Below are 14293 nucleotides of genomic sequence, written 5' to 3'. Positions count from 1 at the left end.
CACCCTAGGACAGTGTACATCGAGATCATGATGGGGAATCCCCGGCCCTCAACCATGTCAACGTTCGTGCTACAGCGAGAGTACACGTCACAAAAAGCATCATGGCGATGAACTGGTTTGGCGGCAGTGGGTTTAGTGAGTCAGCAAAGCCGGGCGGTCTAGCTGGTAAGTGAACACTGAATTGATGTTCAGACGTAACCATTGTCACTGTAGATTACATTACTGCCTCCTTTGGCCCAGTCTTGGATCACTGTTCCTACCACTAAGAATGAGAAAAAAAAATCCCCATCAACATGTGCATGATTGTATGCTGCATTCACCATGTTCCTTCATTGTTCATGTCTACATGGTTGCATAGGCGGGAAAAGAAGCATATCCCCTGATGTACTACAAGGATCGAGGTGCAGGACTTTTTCCTCCTCTTCTTCTCTCTTTCTTTCTTTCTTTCTTTTTTAGCGTGTGATGAGTTTTGTCAACTTTGGGTCGATGCTCCCTTATTCCCCGTCTGCGGTATAGATCTAGGGCTTGTTATAGCCAGCCTACATGACTGTTTCTCTGGCTCATCTATACTACATCACAGCTCCCCCCCCCCCCCCCATACACACATTTTTTTCAGAAGATTTTATGTGACTTTTGTGGTCCCCCTCACTTTTTCTTTTCAGAAAATATAGGATCTGATTATTTGTTGTTTGTGTTGCTTCTCAAGTGATGTTGGTTAAAAAAAAATGGCAGCGGAAAATGTTCAGACTTTTTTCTTTTTCTTTTTTCTTTTGCTTGTCAACCGATTTTGGGACGTAAATAACAGTGACAAGATTTTGAGACTGTTTCCCTCCTCCCCACCCCACCCCGATTTGGTATAGACAAGCGGCAGCAAATTGCCCCCCCCCCCCCCCATCCTGATCTCGAAAGCAATCAACATCCATCATCCATGTTCCCATATTAAAGTCGGCCCCCTCACATTGTAAAACATATAGCGCCGCTCCAGCATTGCATATAGAAGTGTGTCTCATCACCATTATTCTAATGTTATCATTATCACCTTTGAACAGAGATAGACACAACGTTTGTTTCTGTCCGTGATTTGCAGTTTGATGTGAATTGTTTTTATGCATTTTATATTATTCACATCAGTCTAGATAGGGCCTAAGTGTCTTGTGTTAGAGTCAAGGTCCATGACAGCGACCCGCGATGACAGTTATTCTTATTTACCTGTCATGAAAAGACCTTTGAAATGTACACTGCACTGAGTGGTTGTATCAGGGACTCTACTGCTATGTAGTAGTTCAAAGGTAACCCGCATGCAGCCATTATGCCTAGAGGCTCTATTTCGTGCGCTGTATATTACTCCATTGACAAATGAGTAAGTATATTAGTATTAATCAAAGCTTGTTATTTTTCAATCACAAATACAAAGGGAAGAATAAGTCTAATCGTGCCAGCAAAGAGAAACTGGCAAAGTAAACTTGTGTGGTTATTATGAAAGCTGCGTATGTTATTTGCAAACTACAAGACAGAGAATACACTTTAATGTATCTCAGTTACCAGGAGAAGGAGAATTATTACAGCACCATTGTCAGTTCATATCCTTACAATGAAATACCACTTGCTGACTTGAGAATATATAGTAATCCTATACTGCATTTAACACTCCATACGAAATTGTTTACACGCTATTTTCTTCATGGGTGATTAATTTTGTCCGTCAGTGTAAGTTGTGCTGTCCTTGTTAGCTTTTTGTCCTGTATTTTTCATCCTGAATGATCATCTACGTAACTATTTTTGTTTCGCGTGGATCTCCCTGATTACCACATTTGATTACGACGAATACACTGAAATTCGAGCATGCAGTATATATTATAGACTTCGCTGATCATGCTTTAACACTTAAATTTTATAGGGTCTGTATGATTTGTTACTCTGCTGTTTGATTGTTTAATCTTCTGTGCTGTCATTTTTCTTCTACAGGTACAATGCTCTCCTGGAGAGACGCTTACCTTCGTCCCTTTGAGAGAGGGTTCTTCTGCTCTGATTTAACCATTAAGTATCCTTACCATGAGACGGATACTATCCCTGTCGAAGTTTTGGTCCTCATCCTGATAATACCGAGCATTGTCGTAAGTTGTATCGCGTCGTCACGTCATCCTATGGCGTAAAACGTAAAGCAAATGCTTAAATTAATGAAAGTTAAAAGTTTTCTTCTCGTAGCAACATCAAATCAGGAAGCTCGATTCTTGTTGTTGCCAAGACACTTAGCATTCCAGCAAGAGTTGTTATCGAACCCCGATAAACTTTACTTGAAATGGAGCACAGGAACAACAAGAAACCGCATATTTAATGACATATGTATGTATATCATTATATAATATATATATATATTATATACATATATATATATATATATATATATATATATCATAGTTTTACAATTATAGACACGAACAGACCTCTCTGGCGGTGAATATGATATCATGATGTACCCATCGTTTTCATACAAATTTTGTATACCCACAATTACCTTTGTTCTCAACAATAATGGACCAGTATGATATTCTTCGGGCACGGTATATAGATATATACTGTATTCACATATTCCCCCCCCCCCATACTTATATACATGTTATATTGTATGCCCCTGTATAATCCATTTTGTATTCATTTCATTCATTGGCACATAGAAAATAATGCAGAAATACACAAAGCAGTGACTGAACGTAGAACTTAGTATAAAGACTGGAGAACATTTTGGCAATTTTTGCAAAACTCACTTACCACAAGACATATCAACGGTAACTTTCAGTTTGTTGAGGATCTTAAAGCACTCTGTTGTTTTTTCTGATGCTGATCCCGAGATTAACAGTTCTACAATTACAATTCAACACGAAAACTAGAACAAAAATCAGAAATGTTCAAAACATCTAATTATCCTTCCGTAAAATAAAATTTTCTTATCGTTCGTATTCCAGTTCACTGTAGCTGCTGAAGTATTCTCCTGTCGCAGGCTGCGTGTCGCAAACCGGATGTACATGTACGGCGCCCTCAGTACAGTCTTCGTTGCGACCATTCTCAGGCTTGCTTTCGGTCGCTTGTCTCCAAACGCAGTGGATGCGTGCAAACTTAATGGCGCAAATGACTGGCAGGACAAGTTGAAGTGCAGCCCGCTGTCAAGAAAACTAGAAGTCTCGTAAGATTCCTAATCGTGAGATTTGAAATTGCGCTTTTGGGATGTCTTAAAAAGTAATGTTCTTCTGCTCCTCGTGTGAAGTATATGATCATTGATCGTCATGTATATATGCGGAACCACTGTACAAATTTTCTTTAAAAACGTATTCATGTCCTGCAAAGAATAGCATTTTGATTACTCAGAAAACTGGATCTCACGTATTAGAATTGAAAACAAACAACAAATCTTTAAAAGATAAGTAAACTTTGATTTGAACAATCTGAAAGTTTCAATGAATTGATATTAAAAAATAACTTAATAACTGAGCATTTGTGATATCTTTCAACGTAAAAATTCAGCATTATACCTCAGGAAACTCTGAATTGTGTGTGTAAAAGAGAGAAAAAAATGTCAATGATATTGATTCTCTTCCCGAGAGTACGAAAAATATTCTTTGCGTTTCTACATTCGACTAATATGAAACTTCTTTGTTTTAGGAGGTAGTTACAGGATGTGTTGTTTGTTTGTCGCATTATTCTTATTGTCGCGTTAGATTATACGATCGTTAAAATAATATAAACGGTATAATTACACAGATACATGTGTAGTTGATTCAGAAGTGCTTAGTCTATTGAAAAGCTTACATTCTACATCAGATCAACCTCAACAAACATTGACAAGAAAACTTTTGTTCCCTTTTTTGTCCCTGTCAAGCATCCGGTTAAACCCTTAAAAGTTAACGACTATACCCCTATTCAACTTTGTAATTTTGTTAGCATTGATGCAAACCTGCAACCTTGAACTTTTCTATAATCCTCTCCATTCTCTGTCTTTTTAACCGTACACGACCCTGTACAGGCAATCGTTTCCTTGCTTATATTCAACGCTGTCTTCTTACGCGAGTACCTTCATCATGGTAGGTAATGTAATGTGTGAATTTCTTGAGCGAATTGGAGAGTTTCTTTTAAGTACAATTCGAGAGGAACATTGATTTTTGATTAATTACACCACACTTCTTTTCTCTTTAGTTAATGATTTTAGTGAAATTTTTCATACGTCTATTGTTCCTGGATATCTTTGACAAAGTAGGCCTAGCATGTGTGCTTTATTTAGGGAAGCTTTTTCAACTTTGTGTCATTTATTTATTTTTTATTTTTTTATTTTTTTTGGGGTTTTTGATGAGCTATTATAGTGGTTGAACGTCCGTCCCTTTTTGCATCAGATTAAAGAACTTCTGCAACTTATTTGGAAAGTTAGGATATGAATGCGAATGATTATATGTCGTGCTTATTTGTGATTTCGCTGCAGAGTCAAATAAGCAATTTAACTTTTGTTGTGTTTCGTCTTTTTTTTTGATAAGGTATTTTGCTTATTATTTCCGTAAATAGCTTTACAGCTTTACTGGTGCGGAAAATCTTGAATTACTGCACTAACCGTGGTGTAGAAAAAAGAAACTTTGCTGTCAAACAAAGCGAACGACTGTATTTACATTAGCCAGGATAAAAATCAAAATATTTCAGTTGATTTTTTCCTTTCGATAATCAAAATCTCAGAGTTCTGTCCTAATCATCCGCAGATGTTATCTCTACAATTAATGGAGAGCTCAAAACCCTCGCCAAGTATTGTCCGGCCTCTAGTCACCACTGCTCTCACCCTCGTGCTAGTCATCATCTCCATCACTCGTTACCATGACTACAAGAGCCACTCTGAAGACATTATCGCCGGACTGCTTGTTGGGGCTGGTTCTGCATATATCTGGGTATATTGTCAATTTAGATACTAGTAGTCTAACTGTGTTCGAATATTGTATGTACATGTGATACAACGTTTTTCTGTAGTGTAATTCCGTACCTTCAACAATTAACGATATGATATTTGAAGCTGTAATACATTGATACTCTAAAAAGGTTATGAACAAGATGAGACGATGTTAACATTCACTTGCATAACACGCATACAAAGGAAAAAACACATGTTTTTAGGATTATGAATCTGCTTATATGGTAGAGGAAATTAGGATATCTGTATGTGTGTCTGTCTATCTGTGTTCATCTTACTGGAACTTTTGACATGTGTGCAATACAATTTCACACCATATTCAAATTTAGTTTTACAAAATGAGACAAACAGAATGACGAAAGTTTATCTGCATCGGACAAGCAATACGAAAATTCCGGTCTGGGTTTCTTCAATTTGCCTCCCTCTGCAAATCAAATTTGTTAAGATCGCAACTGCTGATCTGTAAATTCACAAATATTTTAGAAAAAGAGGTACCAGTGGGACTCGAACCTATTATCTATTGCTTTCCGGGCAGCGAAGCTATCACCTGGCTGTCCCTGGTTGCCGGCAGTGACACGATGAACATGGAACAAATACCCACGTTCAGAAATTCCGACATTTTGTTAGGTAAAGTAGACCAAGGCGGACAAGGCATATTGAATGGAAGAAAGATATTTTTAGGAGGGGTGAAGGTTGAAACCGATTTGTGAGGTTGGAACGCATTTGTGAAGACATGAGAAATTTTAAATTCCATGATTTATTAGATCCAATTTCGATCATTATACATCTGTCAATCTTTACATTTGAGTTTACTTTAATCATATGGAATTACATGCACCTTTAACGGGTTGTTGTTGTTGTTTTTTTCCTGCATTTCATGCAGGCGCATGAACTTTTTACATCAAGCAAACGGGGCAGCAGTAGCACTCAGCCTCAAGGCACCGCCCGAGGCAACGACAGTCAGGAACTGCAACACCTGTCTGCGGATGATCTGAAAGTGGATATTTTGCTTCTACTCGCCACTAACTTTGCGTGCTGGTTGTCATACAACACTCGTGATGTGCACCCGATCATCTTCTACGCATCTGTATCCGTTGAAGTGGGCATATTGATGTTAAACGTAAGCTACAAAAATACTGACCGGTGCTGTTTCATTTAAGTCTTTTATTCTCCTCAGAGTGTGTTGTTTGAAAATACTAATTCTACCTAGCTCTCTGAACTTGCAATGTACCTTGAAGATGTTGGTTACAATTATTATGATACGAAAAATGTTACTAAATGGTAATGAAAATGTGTGTTTAATGCACGTCTTGGCTATCACTGCGCTCTCTTTGGCTTTCTGACGTATTAGGAGTCCCCAACTACCATCTGTAATTCCTGTAAATGAGTTCTGTGGCCCTACTGCTTACAGTTGACGTCTTTACAGCCACAAGTTACACTTTACATCTACACAAGGACATTATCCTTATTTGTTTTATTTTCTTCTATAAGGGAAGGGCTCACGTCCACTAACATCCGTGAACTAACCCTGCTGGAAAGATCACTATAAGCCCCGTCTTAACAGACGTTCTTCCCGGGTGCGCCCGGGCGCGCCCGGGCGCACCCGGCGAAGATATAGGCCTACATTCCACAGATTCCATGAAACACAGAGAGCAACCCGTTTTAACAGGCATTGCTCGAAAACCTTCCCCGGGGAATACACGTTCTCAATAGCCCCGTCTTAACAGACCTTCTCCGGGCGCGCCCGAGTGTTCGCCGGCGAAGATTGCATTCCACAAATTCCGTAAACACAGGTTAACCACCAAAATGTCCCGTTTTAACAGGCATTGCTTGAAAACCTTCTCCGGGGATGATACGCTCTCCTCGACCAATCACATACGCTGAAAATGAAGCATGTGGTTGAGTACTAATGTACAAGTGTGTACTGCTGACAGAGGCATGTTGGAACTAGTATCTACCGAGGCGTTTCAATATATATTAGACAAACTGTGTTTGTTTACTGTGAAAGCGTTTTTCTTTTGTCTTTTCATAATGATCTTTCAAAAAGAAGTAAAGAAAGAAGAAGTCATGAAATCAACACAGGATGTTATCAGAGCACGTCTAGTACTATATTGTGCAACCCACAGAACTCGAGTTGTGTTACAACTGTTTACATAATACATAAGACGTGTTATAAAAAGCATTTCACCCTCTACAAAATGAATCTTTGAATGTTTTCATTTTCGAACTACCTCCAACAAAATTGTACTCTCTCCAGCTATTGCTCATATCAATGCCAGTGTTACATGTTCGTGATATATAGTTTTTTTAAACTATATATTAAACATCAATAGCGGGATTTTTTTTGGAACACCTATAATTACTAGTCCGTGAGTACACATAAGCCCAATACGTCTGATCGTGCTACAAGTAATCTATAGGGAGAGTTTTTTTGATTTGCACTGGTCACGTGACGCCTCGGGGGAAGATTCACCCCGCGAGCGTCTTAACAGACACCATCGCGGGGTAGCCCCCGGTGGTTCGCCCGCGGCTACCCAGCGTCTACCTTGGTCGATCGAAGGATGAGGTTTCGCCCGAGGCTACCCCGAGGCTACCCCGCGGCTACCCCGAGGCTATCCACTGTGTTGCGTCTTAACAGACACAGGGGAAGATTCGTCACCCGAGGCTACCGCGAGGCTACCCTGCGTTTTTAAAGACTTCGCCCGAGGTTACCCCGCGGCTACCCCGAACCTGTCCACTGTGTTGCGTCTTAACAGGCACAATCGTCTCAGGGGAAGATTCTTCACCCAAGGCTACCCCGAGGCTACCCTGCGTTTTGTGGCCTGTTAAGACGGGGTATATGTCTCACAGTGTGTTCACAATGTGTTCACATACAGCGTAATGTGTAGTCGACTATATGAAAATTTGTGTGTTCACAATCTTGAAACGCTCGAATATAACAGTGTGAAGAGAATTCACACTGTGTTCACACTATGTTCACACTGTGTTTCACATTGTGTTCTATATTGGTGTCGAACACTGTGTTCTTTCCAGCATGGTTGTTCGTTATGACGTTATCATCGTATCGTATAGGATGATAACGCGACCGTGCATTAATTAGTCATACAAGTATGTAAACACAATAACTTATTGATCTCGTTCTCCTATCTGCCAATTATTTTTCCAGTTCTTCGTGTCGGTCATGAGGCGGCCAAAGCGTAAGTGTTGTTTGCAATATTCTACATCTTATCAACAGTGTCTTTACCATGATGCAATTATGACGACGAGGTTATCAAGGTTTAATTGATAATGTTCATGATGAAGTTGTAATCACCTCGATCACTTCGCTAAAACCCAACTCATACATGATAGCCAGTGACCTCATCAACATCATTTTTATGCCTCCGCCACGAAGTGGTGCCGGAGGCATTATGTTTTCGGGTTGTCCGTCCGTCTGTCCGTAATCAATTTTGTGGACAGCGTAACTTAAAAACCTTTTGAGATATCCTAATGAAACTTGGCATGTAGTTGTATGAGGGGGTGAAGTTGTGCCTATCAACTTTTTGGGTGAACATGCTCAAGGTCAAAGGTCAAAAAGGTCAAGGTCAAATGCTCAAAATTTCACTACTTCCCCCATATCTATGCAATGCCTAAAGATATTTTCTTGAAACTTATTGTATACATGTACTACCCAATCAAGATTCTCTGGTGAAAGTTTTGGGTCATGGGGTCAATGGTTTAAGGTCAAAGGTCGAGTGAAAAGGTTAACATTTCACTTTTTTCTCCATATACATGTATTGGAAAAGGTTTGAGCTGTCTTCTTGGAATACAGTATATATGCATGTACTGAATGGCAGTGATTATCTAGGAAATTTTGGGGTCATGGGATCAAAGGTCAGGGGTCAAAGTTCAAGGTCAACTCTTCACAATTTTACTGTTTCCCCTCATATTTATGCAATGTCTGCACTTTTTAAACTTGTTGTATGCATGTATTAACCAATAAAGATTCTCTGGGATTTTTTTTTGCCAAAAAAGTCAAAAGGTCAAAGATCAAGTAAAAGTGCTGAACTTTACTTCTTTCTCCATATCTCGGAAGTGGCTCAAGTTTTCTTGAAACTTAGTACATATGCATAATCTGCCTGACAGTAATTCTCTTGTGAATTTTAGGGTCAAAGGTCAAGGGTTAAAGACCAGGTGAATATGGTAGCAATTTGATATTCAATACAGAAATTACACTTTTTCTCCATACCTTGAAAATTACTCAATGCATAAACTTACAAAGGTGTCAAAGTCAAGTAAAAGTCCTTAAATCCCAAAATACATGCTCTCCCATTCATCCAATTAAACATAGGCCAAGGGAGATGAACATTCAACACACTTGTGATAAACATGTCATTTTAATATTTTGCCAATTATGTGAAACTGTCATCACACTTTGTCCACATGTATTATACAAGTAGACCTATTAAGAGAATCATGCATTATGGCGGAGGCATGCCAGTCACCATAGCGACATTTCTAGTTCTATTTCATTTATCAAAGCTTTGCAAGGTACGACGGCCTGAGCGTAATTATGTCATTTTTTTGAAAAATGAAAGTATCCATATTGGTTTGAAATGATTGAAATATGAATTAGAGAAAACTCCACACTAAATTTGCCCCCTGAATTAAATAAGATGACTTTCGCCGTGTTTATACAGAAGTACTCACTTCTCTTATTGTTTGGCAAAAACAAAAAACAAAAACAAGCCCAAACCTCGATTAATTGATTGTTTCGGTGTGATGATAAGCGTAAAGATGTGTGGGGTAGAAAAGCCAACGTTCTGTGATCTAATCCATAATTTACTGTCCCAATCATCTCAGGTAAAAAACCACGTAAAAGCCTCCGCGTAGCGGTCTGCTCTTCCGCCGCGCGCAGCAACGTCGATGGTTTCGTGGCGGAACTGGGAAGTCGATTTGTGGACGTGGTAAAAAATGTCCAATTCATTCAGCTCCCGTACAGCAAGCTCGACGATTTCGACATTGAGGGCGCCATCGAGACGCAGGAGATTGATGTGCTTACCCTGTGTCACTCGATCGAGAACAGACGGCTGTCGCTCACCGATGTCACCGACGCCCTGTACGCAAATTTCATTCCTCGCGTCTCGGCCGTGCTTGGTAAGTTTCAGTTTTTCAGTTTCAGTTTGATTTTATTTGTCCACTTGTGCAAATATGCAGAATTACACCCAAATATACAACAACAATCTGACGAAATCGGGAACCTCTAATCTTACTCGTAACATAACACAGATACACAAAAGAAAGTGACATATGGTGAACAGTCATAATTATACATTGTATTTTAAGGTACAAGTGGCAGGAGACGGTCATCAATACTTGTAAGAGCAATGTGCTTGACTGGCCAGGGGTGTTGGTTAACATGATACATATGGGAAATCGAAGTTCTACTTGGAGCTGAGCTGTAAAGTAATGTCAGATGTGGCAAGATGGTGTCTCGGCTAAAACCAGTTGCCCTTATCGAATGGTAAAATCAAATGCTGATATCGCCTCAGAGAGAACACTGCAAACGGCATGGCTCAATTCAATCCCTCATGTCCAAAATACGAGACAAAAATCACCTGCTTTGAGCAATGTATATAGAAATGTCTACGCAGTACTCATTGCATCTCCAGTAGATTTGATTTAAAACTTGTTTCTATGCAGTGGACTCCCGCTATAACGAAGTCCATGGGACCGGCAGTTTTCTTTCGTTATATCGAAGAATATCAAACAACCGAACAAGTAAAATACATAGAGTGGATAATGTTGCGGCCTGAATTTTTACTTCGTTGTAACCGGAATTTCGTTATACCCGTGTTCGTTATATCGGGAATGCCTTAGGTTCAGTGTGTCGAGGAAAGATGACAAAAGATTTGATGTCGACGATGTCGACAATGAAATTGGTACCAATCGGTGCATGAATCATTAAATGATTAGTAGTTAATCCTTTTGGACCAAACACGATCTTCCTCCGTTAAGATACATAGTGCAGTTGGTGGTGCTGTTGAAAACATACGATCTTCATCTGAAGAGCACATTGTCCAGTGAGTCTTCCCTTGTGTAACTATACTTATAGTAGCTTAAATGAAGCTGAGGTGGCTTGAACACTGGTGGTGCCCAATTGGAAAACTTGAAATATATCGGCATCTTCTATGTTTAAAAAACAACAACAATAAAAAAACAAGCTCTTGGGGTTGTACTCTGTTAACTTAAAGAAGACTGTAAAGTGACTTCAAAAGATTATTCACCGTCGATGATAATCTACTCAATCGTACCATATCACCTTTCTGCCTTCCTACACATCCAGCAAGTTCCTGACCGGGGGAGGTTGTGAATCAATTTCAATTTAAGGTCAATAATATTAGCAGAAATCTTTCTCCAATTGTCGCAGCAACTCTTCCTGTTGGACAAAAATGACAAGCTATATCTTCATTCACTCCGACAACTACAAACGAGATTCAGTCATTTTTAGAAGCACTGTAGCCAGTCTGCAAAATAACCAGCCTGTGCCTGACTTTTCATATTGGTCTAAAAGTCCTGAACGAGTAAATGTGCAGTTTCAGAGAATGGATGTAAGAGTTCAGGAGGATTGAACATCCCGTGACAGACACAACTTATCTGGAAATGTCTTTGACAAAACAAAATAATCAGAGATATGCTTCGAGGTAATCCTCATTTATACCAGCCCAGATTGTCGTGAAGCGATAGGAAAGGAATGTATTAGGCGTGTCAGAAATCTTCAGTTTACTCGGGCTCCCATGAATGACGATGATATTTCTTTTTGTTTTTAAGAGATATATACACACAACTCTACAGTTCTACAAAGCTTAACCAGAGAGAGAAAACACTGGAGAGGGAAGGTATATATATAATATATATATATATATATATATATATATATATATATAGCATCATATATATATATATATATATATATATATATAGCATCACACACACACATACACACAAAGACAGCTAGTAAGAGAAATAGACTTTTATCTGTTATTACGTTGTTGACATCAATGCATAAGATCTTCGTGTTGTGTTGTGGGGATGTTTGCCCATGGTCGAACGAAATTATATTTTTGCCTTCCCACAATTGATTCAAGTCCTACGGCCGCGTTCTCTATGTATAGCCTGATATCCTTCTACATGTTGGGGCGCTGTGGCATAGTGGATATAAGACTCCCAACTCCCGATCGGAGGACCCGAGTTCGAATCCCGCCCAGTGCTAACGCCCTTGAACAATCTGGCAACGCTAGGGTAATAATAACGGCAGGGCCCTCTGGTAGAGCAGTGGCAACATTGAAGAGGCTACCCTGGGTAAATAAGACCCTACTATGATTAGTGTTCTTCTTCTTATTATTATTATTATTATCATTATTATTATTATTGTTATTATTATTATTATCATCATCATCATCATCATCATTATCGTCGTCATCACCATTATTATCATTGCTACTATATTATGTCTTTGTTACAGGTAAGACGAAATTCCTCGTGGTTGCCCACGACTTCAAATGGGATGTACACGAAGCCACAAAGTACAGCGAGAACAAAGGAACACTCAAGATCAAACAGCCGACGGTCTTCGATCACGCCGAGATCATACTGGCGGGAAAACTGGACGGGAAGAGTTCGGTTGAGGTATCGGCGGCTTGCTGGGAAGAAGTGTCGCATTTTTTGAAGGACGCTGCACAGCAATCTTGATAGCTAACACGATGTTCTGTACCAACAGATAACTTGTCATCCTAACACTTAAATCTAACAACTTTTGGTTTTACCGTATAGATAGGACTAATTATGATAATATGGTTGGCTTTGTCAGATTGATGCCAAATCTACGTTACCGATCGGCATATAGAGATTATTAGTCCAAAGATGTAATAACATCTAGTATCATATAACACTATCAAAAATAGGGTCATCTGCATTATGCCATTTAAAATGAGAGAAAAAAAAAAGAAGTTGAAAGCTTCCATGACTGTATTTTCATTGCACATTGCGGTGCAGCCAGCGGCACAACGTTAATCCATTACGTGCTAGTATTTATCCACCTATCAGATTGTAAGTGAAAACATACGTGAGAACTCACTTATAGTCACAGCTTCAGTGATAGAATCATAGCAGATGCTTTTGTATGACTTTGCTTTATTGTAATACATGTTTGTACTCAAGAAAACTCGTCAACTTACTGAACTATTATTGTTGAAATCAGTAGTGTGAAGGAGATCAGGCCTTAAGAATGTTGCTAATGTATCTTTGACGAGTTCCTTCATACTTCTCTGCTTCTATACCATCTGTTATTGATAATTAGTTGATGATTATTATGCGCTGTTTAATTATTATTGTTATTATTATTATTATTACTATTATTATTATTATTATCATCATTATTTCCTCATCATCATCATTATTAGCATTATCATTGTTGTTATCACTGTCTAGTTATGATGATAAAAAAATTGTGTGTTTTTTTTTCATGCCTGTTATCGGTGAATGAGTGGCAATATTATATTATCAGTATCAAGCGTCAGCATTTGTCAGGTCTACATACCATGCCCATGCACTTGTCAAAGATTGCTAAGAACATGAATTCTCGGCTTATCGTATGGCAAACAAGCGTTAGCTAATCTGTCAGGAAAGTGCTCTGTGACGATTAAAATGAGACTTGTGCAATCCTCTTTTTTAATTGATGGTACATTTCATTGTATTACAGTCTACGATGTACATTTTGATTTTGCTGGTGCCAGTTTTGTTAGTGATTATTATGCCAACGAGATACGCTGTTAGTAGAACTAGCGCCTTAGTAATAGTCGGGTTTTTATATCCTTTTACAATTGACATTTCTATCCGGTACGACTGTTATTCAGTATTGTCATCAATAGCCCTTGGAAATTCCTGTGGTCATTGCAAATGAATATCAGTAGAAGTCGATGAGTTTGTGGTGAATAATGCATAGGGAAAGTTCTTTGTGTCGTTATTCTTTGTGTTGGTTTAGCTTTGTCTTCACACGCGCTACTCGGTTTCTAGGCTTGCATAAATCACTTTTAAGTCACATTCCTCTCGATTAGTTAGTACATATGCTAGTGTTATTCATGACTTTCATAAGGTGTTGTATAATGTTGTGTGCGCACGCGCACAATATTCTATAATCTCTTAGCAGCTGCAAGATTTCTGTGAGCTTTCGTGATAATTTCTGTTTGTTACTGGCTAAATTTGGAGAGAATAATGATTGCACGAATCGATTTGTGTGTATTACTACGATCTGATGACGAGTTCTTTTTGATATACAATACTTTTTTCCCTTTGAAATTTATTTCATTTCAATGT

General features: G+C 38.8%; 1 protein-coding gene across 1 annotated transcript; it reads left to right on the top strand.

The window, feature by feature from the left end:
- The first annotated feature begins 101 nt into the window (after window positions 1-101).
- Window positions 102-14293, top strand: LOC139711173 (uncharacterized). The gene is made up of 9 exons (XM_071623090.1): window positions 102-165; window positions 1966-2114; window positions 2964-3181; window positions 4019-4076; window positions 4737-4919; window positions 5823-6059; window positions 8106-8136; window positions 9782-10075; window positions 12444-14293. The coding sequence occupies exons 1-9, from the start codon at window positions 102-104 to the stop codon at window positions 12668-12670; spliced, it is 1461 nt and encodes a 486-aa protein (XP_071479191.1). The 3' UTR covers window positions 12671-14293.

Source organism: Diadema antillarum, unplaced genomic scaffold (assembly GCF_040938485.1).
Source record: "Diadema antillarum isolate AM-2024a unplaced genomic scaffold, OU_Dant_1.0 scf00000040, whole genome shotgun sequence".
NCBI classification, from domain to species: Eukaryota; Metazoa; Echinodermata; class Echinoidea; order Diadematoida; family Diadematidae; genus Diadema; species Diadema antillarum.
The sequence above is the reverse complement of the archived record's forward strand: the minus strand, read 5'-3'. Positions and strand labels throughout refer to the sequence as shown.

Coding starts and splice junctions, on each gene's coding strand:
- LOC139711173 (XM_071623090.1), top strand. CDS start 102: ATGGCGATGAACTGGTTTGGCGGCAGTGGGTTTAGTGAGTCAGCAAAG. Junction 4,077..4,736: donor ACGCGAGTACCTTCATCATG/GTAGGTAATGTA, acceptor AATCATCCGCAG/ATGTTATCTCTACAATTAAT. Junction 10,076..12,443: donor TCGCGTCTCGGCCGTGCTTG/GTAAGTTTCAGT, acceptor TCTTTGTTACAG/GTAAGACGAAATTCCTCGTG.